Source organism: Haliaeetus leucocephalus, unplaced genomic scaffold (genome assembly GCF_000737465.1).
Source record: "Haliaeetus leucocephalus isolate CR32 unplaced genomic scaffold, Haliaeetus_leucocephalus-4.0 Scaffold68, whole genome shotgun sequence".
Taxonomy (NCBI): Eukaryota; Metazoa; Chordata; class Aves; order Accipitriformes; family Accipitridae; genus Haliaeetus; species Haliaeetus leucocephalus.
The window spans coordinates 423,759-441,660 of record NW_010972504.1 but is presented as its reverse complement, the minus strand read 5'-3'; the positions used below and the strand labels follow the sequence as shown (position 1 = coordinate 441,660).

General features: G+C 47.8%; 1 protein-coding gene across 1 annotated transcript in view; it reads right to left on the bottom strand.

Annotated features, from left to right (window-relative positions):
* Positions 1-13,314: 13,314 nt before the first annotated feature.
* Positions 13,315-17,902, bottom strand: part of SYT6 (synaptotagmin VI) — a 38,337-nt gene continuing 33,749 nt past the window's right edge. Inside the window, exon 7 of the mRNA XM_010578609.1 lies at positions 13,315-13,491. Within this exon, the coding sequence (XP_010576911.1) occupies positions 13,420-13,491 (72 nt within the window). The 3' untranslated portion in view covers positions 13,315-13,419. The remainder of the gene's footprint in view (positions 13,492-17,902) is intronic.

Here is a 17,902-nt window from a genome sequence, read left to right as displayed (position 1 = left end):
CCAGGAGGGTCTGGCTCCTCTCCTTTGGGACACGTTATACTAACAGGGGAAATCACAGCTTTGAGGGCGGGTGGGGGCATCTGCTGCCACCCTGCAAAGCCCCAATGTGAGAAGCGCCTACAGTAACCGCATGCTCATGTGGAATTTGTTTTGTACAAACACTTTGGGAATGAGACGCAAAATGGAAAAATAACTGCAGTGCCTGATCAGCTTATAAAGCGCAGCACTTATCTAGCACTCCACATCTTCAAAGTACTTCAAGAAACATCAACTAATTAATCCTTGGAATAACCCCTGTAAAGCAGAAGAGCATTATCTTCATTTGCTGACAAACACTTAGACAAAAATCACATGTTTGATCATTAAAAGTGGTTCAACTCTGAGCTGGCTGAAGGCGGCTTGGGCGAAGAGCGGCAGCTCACTGGCCTTGGTCCCGCGTGGCTGGTGGGTGCCTGCGGGAGCCAAGCAAACCCCAGTGAGCCCCCGGTTCCCGCAGAGCAGCTGCCCTCACCGGGAAGGAGATTGTTGTCGCGCGGGTGCGGGTGGCAGGACCATGAGCGCTCGTCGTGCTCAAGGCTGGTCCCCATGCTGCCTCCCAGGATGGGGTTGGCCCTGCTTGGCACCTTCTCATCCTGCTGGAGATAAGTCTCTGCCATCATCCAGCTTAACAGACAACTGCGCCGAGTGAGAGACCTCAGAGGAAGCACATCTGGGTGGCTCTCCCGCCTAATAACCCACAGAAAAGAGGGTCTTTCACAAAAAAGAAAAGCAGCGGAGATTCAGGAACTGAATCTCATATTTACTGTGGGATGGAAACACGCAACTGCTCCGCCGTCTGCTGTGGGCTCCTGTCGTGATCCCTCCCGGCCATCCCCCAGGCACCACGCAGACTTTGCTGCTTGCAAACGCAAGGGTTCATCTCCTGCTAGGGTTTATTGATTTCTTTTTTTATGTTTAAATGTTTATCAACCCCAGTAGGAGAAAGCAAAGGTTGTGCCACAGCTTGTGGGATTGTCGGGGGGCCCTGCGTGCCCTAATAGCTGTTAATTGCCACCTGGCCCCATCCCTGCCCTGCCGGGGGCTGCACCCGCACCTGGGGCCAGCACCTCTGCCCCACGGGAGCAGCGTCCTCTGGCCCTGCCCACGGGACAGGCCCGGGCTCCCCCCGGGAAGGTCTGCCTCAAGTCCCTCTGCCCTGTGTGGAAATGGGGGTTTTGCCCCTTTTGTGGCTGCTCCCAGTTGCCCTGCACCGCCCCAGCCCCAGGGCTGCCCAGGTCTCTGCCCTCCCAGCCATTCCCTCTGAACTAACAGATTTTCGGGAAAATTCAGCCTTGACTTCAAAGCCACCGATGGCAGAGACTCCAGCACGTTCCACTTCAGCCCTGGGCAGGTTACCTGCAGCCCTCGTGGACAGCCAGACCCTCTCTCTCACAGGAGCTTGTTAAATACCCTAATTTCCAAGCACGTGGTCCCATTCAGCCACTGGATGGAAGTGGCTCTGGGACAAGGGCTGGCCCTTTCCCATGTCCACGTGCTCCCAGGACACAGCCACCCATGGGCTGCAGCACGAGAGGGCTGGTGGCCCTGTGCCCCGCGCCTGGGCTGCTGCGGCTGGGCAGCGGGCAGGAGAGCCCCTCCACTGCAGCAGCACTTCACAGTGGTGTTATCGCTTTCTGTAACGAGGGGTTAGCGGGAAATATGGTAATGTGACTGCTCCAGTGAAGTCACTGCTTTCCTTGTGAGTCTGCAGCTTCTTGTGCTTTAATTGCCAAATATTTTATCTCTTTAAAGAAGAGTCTTTGTACGTAATAATCCCTTTCATCTCTGCTCCTCTTGAAAAATACTTCTCTTCGGAAGGCAATCTGATAAAGTAAATTGAGAAGTTACGTTAACAGCAGAGAGAAAGCAAGATCTTCCGGCTAATTTCTTCCCCTTTGTCTAATTCTCAAGGATATTGGGTTTTTTTTCTCCCTGACTCTTTTCCAGCTCACAGGAACTATTGATAAAGTGAAATGGTTCTGCGTGTGCTATTAGAAACAAGGGAACTAAAATTAAAAGTAGGCAACTTAAACAAGTGTATTATAAAGATGCTATTGTATTGAAACAAGAAGGGGGGGATAATTTCTGCATTTAATACTTTCTTAATGGCTTGTTGGCAAGTATAATCACAGGCTTTTAACTTCAAATAGGTATTTCTGCCCACGTAACATCTGGTTGAGGTCTAACTCGTCACACATGAATTGGGAGGCAACAAAGCACTCTATCCAGGACTTCACAGCAAAAGTGGGAGGACACGGAGCTTGGGCTGAGCTCATATGTGCTAAGAGGGACACAAAATGGCAGCAGCTTGCTTACAGTTCTTTGCACTTTCTAATGAAAACGTAGAATAAACAAAACCAAATTCACCGGAAATGTTTGCTTGGAGCTTTGTTGCAGAGAGGGAGAGCTCAGACCTGTGGCTTCGTGTCAGTGTGGGCTGGGCTGGAGCTAAATCCATCTCTGCTGAGTGCTGCCAGCTTCTGGCCAGATGTGCTGACACTGGGGTCAGCTGGCTGTTGCTTTCTGAAATGGAGATAGTCTCCTTTCTCTCAAAGTGGGATCTTCCAATTAATAACAGGGATTTAAAAGTATGTGCTTAATCACAGCCGTGTGCTATTTCTGATTTTTGCATCGTCAGGGGATCTACAAAGCAGTTTTGTGGCTTTGGGAACAGGAGGGCCCCGGGAGTGTGGGTGCAGTGGGGGGGGCGGGGAGTCTGCAAGGACGGGAACCCTGAGGTGCCAGGGGAGGCTTTCCTGGGATGCTTGTCCATCCGCAGGGATGACCCTCGCCTGCAGTGCTGCTGAGCCCTGCACTGGCTGGACCAACTGGGGGTGCTCAGCCTGGTGGGGGCAGCGTCCCTGGGGGTCCCCTCATCCACAGCCGTTTCTGCCTGGGGGAGATGCTGATGCTGAGACTTGAGGATGACCACACTGGGCCACAGCTGTGTTTGGCTGTGTTCAGCTTGCCCCAGCTTCCCCCAGCCCCACTTTTCCTCCTCAAACACGAAACCTGGCTCCTACCATACCCACCGCAGCACACAGCTGCCCCTTGTCCCTCATGCCTCCCACCACCTGCCCCCCAAATCCTCCACAACACTCGTACCCCCTCTGCACTCTCATTGTCACATGTGCTGTGTTGGAAGAGGTGTGCTGCAGCTTAAAGGAAGGGACAGAAACTGAAATGTCTTTAAAAAGGTGCATTCTGCAGAATTACAGTGTCCCTGCAGAGCTGGCTTCCCACCTGGCCCAGCCAGCCTGGGTGCTGGAGGTGCCCGGGCTTCTCTCATCCGTCCCAGTGCTGGGGTGTCAGCTCATTCCTTTCCTCTTGACAGGAAGATTAAAAATAAAGTCTTTGAATTCAGAGCTCACAAACCTGTCAGAGGAGCTGTGGTTCGTGACACACACACAAAGTTTCATTATTTTCTGGACAGTTTCATTTACTAACAGAATTTGGAGTTATTTCAGTACTTTGATCAAGATGGATTACTCTGCGTGCACTGCTCCCATTTGTGGTAACATATTGGTCTCCAGCCAGCAAGGGTATCACTGACATGAGGAAGACCCACGCAGGCAGCTCAGGGATTTCACGCATCCTGTAGTCTACATGATTTCACTAGGATTTTCTTTGGGGTGTTATTATTACTAATGCTATTATTATGAAAGTTGTTTCCTGAGGACAGAAAAATACTAGCTCAGCTATTCAGCTAAGCAGTTCTTTAATTTCTTTCCTCTCTGAAAATCAGCTCCCCAGAGTCTTTCTGCAATAGATCCGAATTTTCTACTTAATACATCCTCCCGAGGCAAAAATGCTGAGGGATGCAGTGATTCTCCCTGTGCAAAGGAAGGCTTGGGTTTCCCTCCCCAGTGCTTTGCCCTAGCACTGGCTGCAGCTTGGGGATCGTGGGCCAGCTCCAAGGAAACACGAGATAAAGTTTTGTTTGTCTGTTAGCCTCCAGCTCCCTCACCCCCCAGTTGAGCCTCAGTGAAACACCGATTTGGGGCCGGCCAGGGAAGGATGAGCAGTGCAGGCAGGGGCACGTGCCCCGTTCTGCCCGGGGGCTCCCAGCACAGCCAGCACCCACACCTGCACCGGTGCTGGGATGGCACGAGGATGCGGGGCCCCATGAGGGGCCGGACCAGCTGCCCCCCCCCCCAGTGCAGCACCCCAGCTGTGCTCATGCAGAGATGGTGTCCTGCTGCAGGTGTCTGACAACCTGGAGGTAGATATAACCATGGTAACTGTGATTATTGTGGAAAATTGCTGCCATTACTACAGAGGTAAGGTCAAACCAAACAGAAATTACCAATTTTTCTGTTTCTAACAAAACACTGAAGTGTATTATTGACTCACTAATTGCTCAGTTAAATGGATTTCTCCAAAATTACCTACTAATCTTTGTAAATGAAAATGATGCAAAGACCACTTCCATGGAATTGCTCAAGCAAGGAAAAATGAAAGGTCTAATTAAATCCACGAGGCAAAGCCACTGGAGGAGCATCTGTCTGAGGAAACCAGATGTCTGGCGCAGAGGTGCAGCGAGCAGAGGAACAGCCGGCCCATTGTGCTACAGGGACTGATTTTGAGCTGAGGTGTTGTACTAGGGCATCCGCAGCAGTGCGAATGGGTGCGCGGTGCAGCCCTTCCTGCTGGTGCCAGCAGTGCCGGTGCTGTGGAAAGGTCCTTCCCCAGACCAACATGCAAGACCCCACAGACACACGTGTCCCTGGTACGTCCCCGTTTCTGCTCACGGAGGGCACTTGGTCATCCCGCTGATCTGTCAGTCCCCCAAAGCAGCGTGCTTTGTTCTTTCTCCCTTGCCAAGCAGCACTGCTCAAAGGCTTAATAGCTCTTAATTCAAGCTATAAACTTTCCTTGGCTGCAAAGACATTTTAGCATTGATTTAGAGCAACAGCGCTTTTCCGATTACCCAGCCCCGGGCTGGCAGAGGAGGACCAGGGCAGAGATAAAGTGCTGCTGCGCGGGGAGAGCTCTGTGGCCAGGGCTCGGGGGGGCACCGAGGAGGGGCAGGGCAGGGGCACCTCCTCTGCTGCAGCGGGGCAGATCCCCCTGCCCAGCAGTGGCGGCGATGGGCAGCAGGACCTCAGCAGCCAGTGATGCACTGGGCGGGGGTCCCATGGGGACGGGGTAGTAGCATTGCAGCAGACAGGCGACCTCCGAATGGGAAAGCAAGATTTTTAATACGTAATTAGACATGCCACTAAGGGGGAAATGAGAACAAAGAAATAAATGTTAATCCATTGATTAATTTGCAATGGAAATCCAGTCCCTGACCTCCAGGTAGGCTGCTCCTTGCCAAGTGCTGGAGTCCAGCCCATGACTTTCAGAGTCCTTCTCGTCTTTTAGTTTTCATTCCCTTGTAACCTAAAATTGCTTCAAGCCTTGCAACCTGGAGGACTCTTAACAGCCAAACACACAGGCCACAGACCAGAGCTCTGCTTTGTATCTGGCTCCTGCAGAAGATTGCTCCTCACAGCTTTGTTCTAAATTGTCAATTCTTCCTTGACTGCAGTTTTTCAGGAAAGCAGGGTTTTAAGCAAAAAGCAGTTTTCTCCAACAGAGCCACTTCCGATGTCAGTGTCATCTGCAACCTCCTGCTTTCTTCCATTCTCAAACCAAGCTTGCCTCAGAAATTGAAATGTTCAGCTTGTAATAGAATAAAGGAAGAAAGAAATATAATTTCATCAAGAGACATCAGTACCAATAAATCCCATGAAATTTTGCACAGCTGGGGTGCAGTGTCATCATGCCATATATTGACTGTGCAGTACCTCCTTGGGATGTTCAGCTGTATGCAGGCAAACCAGGCAATTATGTGCCACTGATTTGCATAGCTGGCTCTTCCATTTTTCCCGTCATTGCAAGAGCCACTTTCATAGGCTTAGAGAAACATGCAATTTTAGGAAATAATAATTTTCATTGCATCGTTGACTCTGTTCCTGCTGCTGGGAACTCTCGCTTTGGGAACGATGTTAGACTCTCCCTTAGCGCAGCAGCGTCCAAGAACCCCAGGAGCAGCACAGCCCTCACTGGTGGCATTGCCTTGGAGGGATGAGCTTGGAAGGACCCTCTCCCGCACCAGCACCAGCCCATTTATCTGGAATACAACCAACCTTGGCTCCTGTTTACATGATGCTATTTAGGGGCCTGGTGATTTTTTCCTGTTGAGACTGCAGGAGGGAGAAACGCTGCCCTACCACTGGGGCCAGGCAGGACACAGCGTGAATCCGCAAACCCATTTCATGTACGAGTCTGTAGAGACAGGCTGTTTCTGCTGGTTCATCCCCCAATGGGTTCGCGAAGCATGCTGAGGCTTTGGGCGGCTGGGCGTCGTGCTACGGAGCAGCTGCGTCTGCCCACCGGAGCCCAAGGCAGCTGGGTCCCTGCTCCCAGGACAGCGTTTGGCCGGTCCCGAGGCACCGCAGATGCTCCAGCCTTGCAGCCCAGCACCGTGGGTGCCCGAGGAGGAGAATCCTCTGCATCCACCACTCTGGGGCTGCAGCATGCTCCCTCCCGCTTGGCCCTGGTGCGGGACCCCGCTGGCACAAGGAAGGAGGGGAAAATTCCCTCTGTGCTCACAGCACAAGGGCCAGGGCGGCGCATCCCTGCGGAGGGGCCAGCTTGGTTGGAGGGAGAGCGGCTCAGCAGCCCTGCAGAACACGCACAGCATGCAGCAATTAGAGGTTCATTAGCTAAAGCTGAGGTTATGCAACAGGCAGAAAGGTCCTCCTGGTTTCTGTAACTATTATGTCCTAGAAAAACTGCATTAATTCATCTCCAGCAGGCAGGGGCCATACCCAGGGCTATGCCTGGTACAGCAGCCTTTGGAGCAGATGTGCCCAAGGGGGTTTGCAGTGTGCACCATGGTGCAGCACTGAGTCAGCTGGGGATCCTGTGGCACAGGATTGGTCCTGTGGGACCAAAGGCCCTGCAGGCTGGTGCAGAGAGCGGGGCTGCCGGACCTGAGAGGGGGAGACTTGCTGGGGTGTCCACAGCTCAGGGCCAAAGGGCTGGAGGGGTAGGCAGGGTGGTCTTGAGCATCAGGAGGAAAGCAGCAGAGCAGTGAGCAAAATCCTCCTTCATTTATGTAAGCTATCCAAGAGTAACGCCAGCAGGCTGACTTAATTAAAAAATCACTGCTCTTTCACTCTGTCCCTCATGGCAGCAAAGAAACCCTCATCTTCTAAGGCAATTTGAAATGGAGAGGGATGTGCAGTTGCTAATGGGAGATTAGGAGAAAGTCTTCCACTTTGGAAGCAATTAACAATCCAGAAAGTAGTTACGTATGTGAATTTGATGACTGGGTCACATTTCCTGGTCACTGCTTTGCTATGGGACGTTTCTCTGCCTGCTTGGGGTCTGGCAGTGCCTCCAGCCCTGCCGCCCCAACAAACAGCCGATGTCCCATGTCCGCAGCCCTCCAGGCTGCCACACACCCCGTTCCCATGGGAGGCCTCCTTGGGGGTGCAGCACCATAACCCCCACCCTGCCCCGAGCCCACAGCAGGGCCAGCAGCTCCCAACGGCTCCTCCAGCCCCAGGAATAGCCACGGGGATCTCAGTGCGGTTGGCACCCCAGGCGGGAAAATGCCATTCTGGGTTTGGGGCAGCTTTCTCTCCTAATCATATTTTTGCCTGTTATTTCTGATACTGCAGGTTACCACGTCTTCACTTGGCTTTGGTGCCAGCTGTTCCCACGGCAACGGAACATGCTCTGGATTTGCCTTGACCCGTTCTAAGGTACTTTATTAGCCTTAATGAACTGCATTTTTAATAGAAGCCTACACTGGATTTTTGAAATATGTGCTTTAAATTCCATGGTTTTAATTACAAATGTCATGGGAACATAAGGTACGTAATTATATTTGCATGACTAACACGCTGTCTTAAAATATATATATATATATATATATATATATATATAAAGCTGTAAAATATAATTACAAATTATCTTTGAGAAAAGTCCAGGGAAAAAAAAACCCAAAACATTTCTTAAACATTCAAGCGGCATTGCCACTGAAGGCTGACTGCAGAGGTTTGTAAGCCAAGCAGAGCTACTGGGATGCCTCTGGCACTTGGACAAAGATCCAGATCTTCTAAGCCCATACATCTGCAAAGAGGAGCCAAACTCTGCTTCTCACAGGCTCACCTGCATCACCAGTCTTTTGACAACCCTGATTTTGGTGTGATGCTCACCCTGGCAGAAAAGCAGGCTACGTTACCTTTTTTGCAAAATGAAGACTAGATATTTTTTGCTGTGGAGACATTTAAGAAAAAGTGTATTCGCATTCATGATGAGATCTTTGGTCCAAGACGAAGTGTCTTGGGGCTGTGTCCTCCCGCAGGGCAGGTGAGCAGCTCCGATGGCAACCGGCTGCTGCAAAGCAGACAGACATCACCCGAAAGCCTGCCCTCCGTGGGGTCCCCACCACGCTGAAGCTGACATGACCCAGGTTTACTGGGCACGGCGTGCTGGAGATCATGGCATCACTGGGACTCATGCCAGATGGGGCCAGTGTGGGACAGCTGCTGCCCGGGCCGTGCACCCCAGCCCCATATGCCCCGGCAGAAGCTGTGTAAGCAGAGATCAAAGTGAGTAAAGCAATCGGGTTTGTGCATCTAGAAGCTGTGACTCCGTCTAAATGACAAACAGACTTTCTAGTCCCAGGGAGGTCATCCTTGCATGATGCATCATAACTAGATATTAGATCCCTGACCCGGCATTTAAATAAATGTGCAACTGTGCTGATATATATATAATCTTAACGGCAGGAAGAATGATCAGGGCCCTGGGGGAGAAAACCTCTAGCAAAATGAGACTGAGAAGTCTAGGACTGCTAGATTAGAGAGACGATTACGAGGGCAAATAACAAAAGTAGAAAAAATGAAGAGCAAATAGACAACTGAGATCAGGATCTCAAAGAATGGGGCTGTACTTTTCTAAATGAGCTATAATTTGCTGTCTAATTTATTACCTCATAAGTGAAGACAAAAGTATCTGGGCTGAAGGTACTTGGACTAAAGACTGAAGTAGGATTGGCACATGTATGGGGTTGGGTATATGTGATTACATCTCTTAATAGGCTACTCAAGAATTACATGTAAATAAAAGGTTTTGAAAGAAATAGAATAAAGTTTAAAATAAAGCACACAAAGCTGATCCTGCTAGAGAGTTTCCGCTGAGCCCACAGTGGGCACAGGTCAGCTCAAGTCGTCCACGTGCCCAGAAACCTGTGTCTGTCGCCACTGAGTCACCCTTTGGGGCGGCCGATGCTGTCACCGTTGGAGACAACCACCGAGTGATCCAGGAATACTGAACATCCCATGTGTCCCTGTGCCTGCCCTGTCTGCTGGTTCCAGCATCCTAATGGCTTCAGTGAGGCTGCATGGAGTTAAGTGATTTGTGATCCAGAGTCCAAAAACCCCCACTCTGTCAGTCCCTCCCTCTGGCTCCTGGCATCCTTGTAGAGTTTGTGAGTCTTGTTCAAATTTGTACAAAATCTTCCTATAGAATGTGATCCACAACTGTAGAAGGGGCAGACACATAGCCAACCTTAATATGGCAGCTGTGACACACACACACACATTCAACATCAGTATTGCGTTTAATTTTTTTTTCCTCCTCTAAGACAGTTACAGAGCATGTTTATTTATTTCTTAAAACCCTATAAAACCACAGTGGTTTTCTTCCTCAGTGGCTTTTTTTTTTGTGATTGCCTATGTGTGAGTAGCATTCTATAATTAGAAATTAAAGGCCATTTTTGGAGAATAAATATAAATTGTTATGACAAGATTCTTCTCTTTGACAAACCATGCATTGCTCATGTATGAAAAAAATCACACAATAATGCAATCAGCTTGGAAGCCCAGCCTCCTGCACAGCTTGAAGAGCAGAGCTTCACCATGGCTGAAACTCAATTTCCATTGGGCGTTTTTCACTTTTTTCTCATATACCAAGTTATTTTATTCTCAAATCAGTGGGAGGGCACTTGGCTGGGACAGTACCTCAGCCCTCCAACCCCTTGTAATGAGCAGTGCAATGGACCCATGGGGATTCACTCCTCCCTGTGTCCCCATCATTAAACTAGCAGTCCTTAAATGGCAGCCCTCAATTCAGTGTCTCTTACTGTTCCTGCAGTCAGTTGTTGTTCTATGAAATTGGACACTGTGAGACTAAAACTAAAAAGAAAGGAAAAAAAAAGGGGGGGGGAAGGTCTGGGAATGCTCATGAGTGTTTATTTTGCTTGCAGTACTCAAAATAAAATAGACTATTCATTTGTGGCTGCTTGCAGACTTTGCAAAGTGACCAGTAGCCAGTACTTGTTTTGTGAGCATCTCCTCCTCCAGCCTGCATGTCCAGCATCCGTGCATCAGGAGGTGCCTCTGGCCGCCCGGCACCACTCTCCCTGGCACGCTGCCATCAGCCTGGCACAGCACATCAGGCCCTTGAGCAGCCACCTGGTTCTGAGCAGGACCAACGGCAGCAGGCATCCTCCTCTAGCGAGGGAAATTTGCCTTGCAGTGACTTTCAAAGGAGCGCAAATCCCATGATGGCAAAGTCTTCCACGGGACATGGCCCTGTGGTGGTCCTCCTTATTTTGCTTGTTAATAATTTAAACTGCCCTGTGAGTTACTATTATAGGTATGAATAGCATGGAAAGTGAGGAGCAACTTAACTAATCCTGGGATGGCACTTGTGCCTGGCTTAGCTACTTTTCAGAGTTATAATCTCTCTCTAGATGAAAGGGAAATATTTGCACTTGTACAGTATATCTCGTTTCCATTAGTGTGACCAATCTTCCCGAGTGGCTGCGCTGAGGCGATGACAAACACAAAATGGTTTGATTATCCCCTCACCAAGGGACGTGGCAAAATCTCAGCATTTAAAATATAAGTGTAGGGGTTTGTGCCACCTAGGCGTGGGTGTTATTCACTAGCGTGAGATCCAGTTTTCCAGTAATGCAAGTGACAGCCAGTATTGAGTGGAAATTGATTATCTGTGTGAAGCAAGGATTAAAAATAGAAGCTTTGTGTCAAACCCCACGTATGTTTTGACTAAATCCTAGATAACAAGAAGAATGGATAAAAGACAAGAGATTATACAGAGAACACCAAAAGCCAAGAAGCCAGGATTAAAGAAAAGGATTGGAGTGGGTTGGTGCAATTAATGATTGTCAAGTGCCAGCCTTGCATCCAGCTGGGACTGCTGTGGCTTCTGCTGGGTACGTCTTGCGTTACAGGTGCTTTGATCTGCAATCCTGCAAGAGGCACTTCCAATTCATGACATTAAACAGCAGAGGCTCAGTTCAGCTCAGGTCGAGGTTCAGGGGGCTTGTGGTCAGTTCTTGAACCATCCACCACTGTAAGTCAATTATTTTGAATGATTAGAAACTCTTTCCCATCATAAGACCTGGAACATTCCCAGAAAGGATGGGTTATTTTGGAAAGCGGCATCCTCAGCGGTGTCCCTTGGTAAAAGTTTACAGTACTCTTTATGCTGGAAAGCTAATTCAGTTTTACCACCTTTTTGTTTCAATGAACTGTAAGTGCTTGAAATATTATTTTTTTCTTCTGTGACTAGTGCTCAGCAGTTCCCCAGGGGATGTGTGTTGATTGTCCCAGGACAACCAAGAACTGCAGAGTTTATGGCCTAAGGAGCGTCTGCTTCAAATCACGCAGTCTGCCCTTGCAGTGCCTCATACCACGTGAGGGTCTGTTATTATCACATTTTATAGCATCCGCTGTGATTACTGTAACCATCTAAAATCACATAACACACAATTACTGCTTTCACAAGAGGAAGTATTTCACCAGACAAGGCAAGACATACAAATAAAATAATTTTATTGAGTTTCTTCTTCTATAGCATGTGGCACATAAAGAGAATTAAGACACAAGGTGTGATGAGAAATTATGTATTTGTCCTTCCCTGAACAAAGGTTTCATCTTAACCAGAAAAACAATGCAAACAAATACCCTTCTCTGCTAGTCATGATGTTCAGTGAAGGCTCATGCTGTGACATTTAGGAAAATGGAAACTGAAGCTGACCTGAAGATTGTGGCTAATGTATACAGTTCTGCTAACCTGATGCGAGGAGAAATGGCTGCCTTGCTAGCAAATTTTGTTTTAACTCAAAACCAAAATATTTGCATTTAGTTAATTTAATTACAGTGGAACAAACAGCACTAATGTACTTATTAACTCAGAGAAAAATCCATGATAAGAAAGTGTCCCATATCTGCAGGTGTCTGATAAAGATGGGCTGATTTAGCTGCATTTGCAAAGCTAGTATTTGGGATGTTATAACTTCATTTTTGGCTTATGCAGCCAAGAAACCAGCAAAGTTTCATTTTTTCAAAACTTGATCTTCCTCTGGAGATTGGGCCTTAGAAACTTTTTTCGTTAAGGAAGTGCTGATAGTTCAAGAAAAAGATTTGGAAGCTTTTTTGAGTATTGGTTGTGTTTCTGCATTTCCCTTTACCCTTTTGTTCACCCTTTAATGTTAGGATGATATCAGAAATAAAGATCTAATGTTCATGCAAGCACGTTCACCTATTTCTGTAACATCTTTCCCCCTTTATGTCTGGAACCCCACCTGTGGCAATGCAGTTCTCTGCACTCCACTCCAGAGAACGTGGTGATATACAGGGAGAATGAGTGGCAGCTACGAAGGGGTCTTAAGAAACTGTTCATGCAAGTAACTCTAGGGAGACTTCAAATACAAGGGGAAAAAAAAAAAAAAAAAAGGTTTTCCCCCCTGAGGAATCAACAGCATTTTTATATATGACAGAAGGATTTGGGGATACACACTGCACAAACTTCTAACACCTCATGAACACCTCTACATGAACAGGAAACCTGTGAACACGCCACTGGATTTGGGCTGACCACAAGAGTGAAGACCTGCTTGCAGGTCAGAAGTCTCTCATGCCTTTTGCTGCTGCTCTTCCAAGCAGGCACAGGCAGTGCAGCAGGGCCGGTCCAGATGTCCCCTCTCCTGGCCACCTGTGCTGTCTGTAGACTATCAGAGCATCTTTGCACTTTTCCAGTCTTCGTGCACACTAAAAACTATTTTACATGTTATTTTACAGACCAAACTTCCAGCTCATGTCTCAGTCCACCTTCTTCCTCTGGAAACAGATCCATACAGTAAAAGCCACAAAAAAAACATCACCTTGGGAGACATATTAGACAAAGACATATTTGACCACAAAACGGGTTTCTGCCTTTACTTACACAGGAACAACTAGACTGGAAAGTCTCGCTGCTGCCACTGCCACTCAGCAACAAATTACTGAGACTGTAGGCCAAGCGCAAAAATAACTTGGTTTAGTCCCATTTTACTCGCCGTGTTCTGTATCATGGTGTGGGTGGTGGTTTAGGTGAGGGACAGGAACCCTGGCTGTCAAAGCTCGCTGCCCGGCCTTGCCACTGGTGGGAGAAAAAAGAAAGCAAGTCTAAGCAAACGGGAGAGATTATTTGAACTTCTTCCCACTCCTTTACCTTGTTGCCTGTCTCCTGTTCTGCAGTATTCTCATTTGCTCTACAGCATGTTTCAAATTACTGCATGCCTGTGTTTAACCACTCAGGAAGAATTACTGAACAATTTACTTTATTGCTTTGTAAATCAATTCGCAAGCGTGAGGACTGCTCACAAAAAAGGAAAAATAAACAGTATCTGTGTGTGCTATGAAGACAAAGTTTGCTCTGAGTTTCGCTTTCTGTTGTTTCCTGGTTTAGTGCTGTTGCCTTTTTGTTTTAGAAATACTGCTTAATGGCAAAATTACTTGAGTCTTTCCAGTCTGGTAATTTTACTCCACAGAAGCTATGTCCACAGTGCCAGAGACATTTCTCAAAGTGAAAATCAGATCGGAGAGTTAGTAGATGTAGCAAATATCTTTTTGTCATACTTACGGGATCATAAATTATTACTCCTCTGCCTTGGGGGCTATTATTATAATTCAAAACCATTACTCCTGAAGCTTTTGAGTACTTGCCCATCTTACCATCTTGTTTTATTAAATTCAAATGACAAATGATAGACATCTCCCAGAGACAACAGGAGGCATAGTATTTCCACTGCTTTGTTCTCCCCATGGATCAATTCCTTCCGCTCCTACATAAGCAAAACCACTTTGCTGGCTAATATTAATGCTCTAGCGTGTTCACTTCCATGGGTGAAAACTCATTCGGCAAATTGAACTTCACCCTTGCCTTGGCAAAGGCATTTCAAATGAAACTCAACTGAAAATGGGAGAACAGGACAGCTGCACGGCGCTCACAGGACGGCTGCACAAGCCAGACAACCGTTTGCAGATGCCGTCAGTGTCAGCAGTAACAACGGGGCTGGGGCAGCCATGCTTCCTGACGGCTCCCGGGGTGCATCGCCCTGCAGGTCCCCCTCGGTGACGGTCTGTGACATGCCACCAGGTCTGCTGTCCACGGGACAGCTGCTCATCAGCGCTGGCCCCTTCGGGGTCAGGTCTGCCCGTGCACCACACAGAGCACGTTCACGTTCATTTGCAGCCAGCTGGCAGAGGCTGGTTTTGTAATTCGCTTCACAAGTGTGGGTTTTGATGGTTACAATGTAGGGGCAGAGATAGGGTCAAGAATTTGGCCAATTTCCTTCCCAAAGCGACCAGTCAGTGTAAAGTAACTCACCGCACACAGGTCTGCATTATACAAACTATATTTAATCAGGGCTGAGTGAGAAATTGATGAATGAAGAAGCTGGACGGCTTCTCCTTCCAAACAGGCTACCTTCAGGTAAGAAAACAGTTTCTTCTGTGTTTCTCATGTCAAATGTATTTGCTAAAATCCCTGAGGAATTGAAAACATGGATACAGCCTCCCAGGAGAATTACCAATAAAACAGCAGGTAAGCAGAAATTACAATAGAAATGGGCTTTTGGCAGAGTCTTCAACATGTTCCTTGCATTGTTCTGCCTGCAGTTACAGTGACAATGTTTGCTACCCCAAAAATGTGATGAAAACTCTTCCAAGAGTAGGTTCAGGTAACCGGTGTGCCATGAGGTACCTGCAGATATTTTTCCTTCCTTTAATCCAAAAAGGTGAACCATCCATTGTGTAATTAATAGTCAGAAACTAGGAACAGTTCAATGAAAGTCAAACATGCCCAAGAGTCTGGAAGAGGCTGGTTTTGCATATCTTTAAAGATAAATGGTTGTTCTTCATTATGGGCATGACTTAGGTCTCAGCAGAGTTATCAGTTTTTATCTGGAGAAACATTTTAAAAAAATAAATGCTCCTCATGCTGAATGTCAGAGGTACTTGGCAACATCAAAGACTCATTTTGCATTGCACTGATGATGCTACTCTACAATATCAGACAGAGTTTGTCTTTCATAGATAACAGAGAAATTTCCAATTTTCAGAAGTCCCCTTCAAAGTCTGGAAAGACGCACTGTAGTTTTATATTTCTTTTTATAGACACGTCAGTTAACATGGCTGATGGATGTATTGAGAAATGCAGAAGAAATGGCAATGGGTGGGATGGCTGAAGCACACCTAGGAGGCCGAGGCCACGGCAGCAGGTGCCAGCAGGACCTCAGGGCTGAAAAATGGGAACAGGTTTGTGCTGAGGACAAGAGTTTATTGTCACCATAACTTCAAAATGCAACAGCAAGTGGGATTCTCATCTTCTGCTCACAAACTCCTTGTAAATGGCAGTATGAGGAGGATAGTACTTAGAAGCCTGTAATTAATGATTCATTTGCACATTTTCTCTTTTTAATGATGATGGTCATAAAAGAAGTGCAGTCGTTACAGTTTGCTACTCACTGTTGATAAATATGGAGCAACCAAAGACATGAAGTGTAACAGAAGCAAGTTTCCCTAAAGGCTCCAGCAGCAAAAGAGAAGAGCAAGCAACACTGGCTCACAGAGAAAGGGCTTGAGTCTCGCTGCCAACCCAGAAATTAGGTTTTTGGGCTGTGTTAGCACAGCATGGCGGCTGGTGGAACAGGCCTGATGCTTCCCAGGGTCCTCATGTTGGACGGGTAAGGAACCATACCCACAACGGAGGAGGAGGCCGGTACCCCAAGGGCAGCAGCATCCAGCCATCCGTCCGTCTGTCCATCCCACACTGCTGTGGCGGGGAGTGAGGGGCCGGGGCCAGTCCATCCTCCTGGTGCAACACATGTCTGGTGACGGTTTTCCTGGTAACTTCACCAGAACTTGTAATTCTAAGCTGTACTCAAAATATGGCATAAGCCCCTTTTTTTGGCCAGAGTTTTTTCAAGCATACCAGGAAGGGCAGTACGCATGTAGAAGGAAATTCCAGATTCCCCACCCTTTTCTTCACCCATCTGCAGTCCTGAGCTGCGTGGTGAGCGGAGGGGGCCAGGACATCCAGCTGCAAAGCGGCACGGGGGCGATGGCAGCAGGCACAGAGCAGCTCTGTGCTCCCGGGTTAACAGCTCCAGTCATCCACCGCTCAATTTATACATTCAAAAAGACAATTCAATCCTAACTTTCTTGCTTTCAGTTTAAGATCAAGCACTCAACCAGGAAAGACACTGAAGTAGAGCGGAGGCTGTTACTAATCGCTAGAGCAAACAGAAGAGCGTGAGGATCACCTGGAAAGCAAATGCTCCATTTGCTGGTGCCCAGCTGCCAACGCTCTTGAAGGTGAAGGTGAAGATGAAGATGACCGCTCGGGATGCCAGCACAGCCTGAGCTCACCCCCACGAAGATACAAGGGCGGAAAAGGGGTGGGGGGGGTCAGCAGCTTCTCCCCCAGCACCTGCATTCAAGGGCAGATGGACCGGGGAGCTGGCAAGCCCACGGGGCCTGGACTGACAGAGCCCGGGACAGCCTCAATGTGCGTGGAGACCCAGAGCTGATGATACAGGATACAAAGCCCAAGCTGCTTTTAAAAAATGCACAAGCACATATGGAAAAGATGATGCAATTACTTGTAACCAACAAATACCATTTCCCATTAATTTCTCTCCAGGAGCCTGTGCCTCTGCTGTTTGGTTTTTTTTTTCTAAGCTGCACTAGGGATTTGCAGACAGCAGTGCTAAAACTTAAAAGGGCAAATAAATACAGGGACCATTTATTTGCTGGCTATGTGCACCAGCTTGTGGCAGAAATACCAGAACAGATGATCAGAGGCTTTTTTTTCTTTTCTTTTAAGCAGAGCTCCTGACCTGTGCACTAGGGGGTGAACTGATTCACTCGGGTTTTTTTCCAAAGTCTTGGGGGCTCAGCAGTGGTTTTCAAAGTATATTTTAGAAGGTGAGTCATCTTACATGCCTTCCTTTGTTTCTCTGAGTTTCGTCACAATAATTATGTCTTTTTTTTTTAATCAATAGGAGATTATCAAAAACTTTACAGGAGTCTTTCTTTCAAACTCCCACCTGCATCTGAGAAATAGCATAGTAAAGTCATGTAAATTACAAACTGGAGAAGGAACTCCTGCCCCTGGGTCAGACATGGCAGCTGGTATCATGCTGTGAGGTGCTACAGATGATACAGACATTGAGCTAACTGATCAAATGATACATTGCTAAGCATTTATGCTGAAACTCAGCAGTCACTGCTCCCCAGCTCTCCGTGGCAGCGTGAGGTGGCATATGTTGCCTGCCCAGACAGCTATGGCTCACGTGCACGATGCCAGTATTGTAGCATGGAAAGGCTAATGAAAGCCTGGTACTTACTGCTTACCATCTGAAGGCAATACTGCCATTATACACAAATTGCACATCAGTTTAATGCTGTTTTGATTTACACCAGTTCTGCACAGCTGACCTGGGTGGTTACTCCCGATTTACAGTGGTGCAATATGAGATCACAAAATACCTCATACATTATCTGGT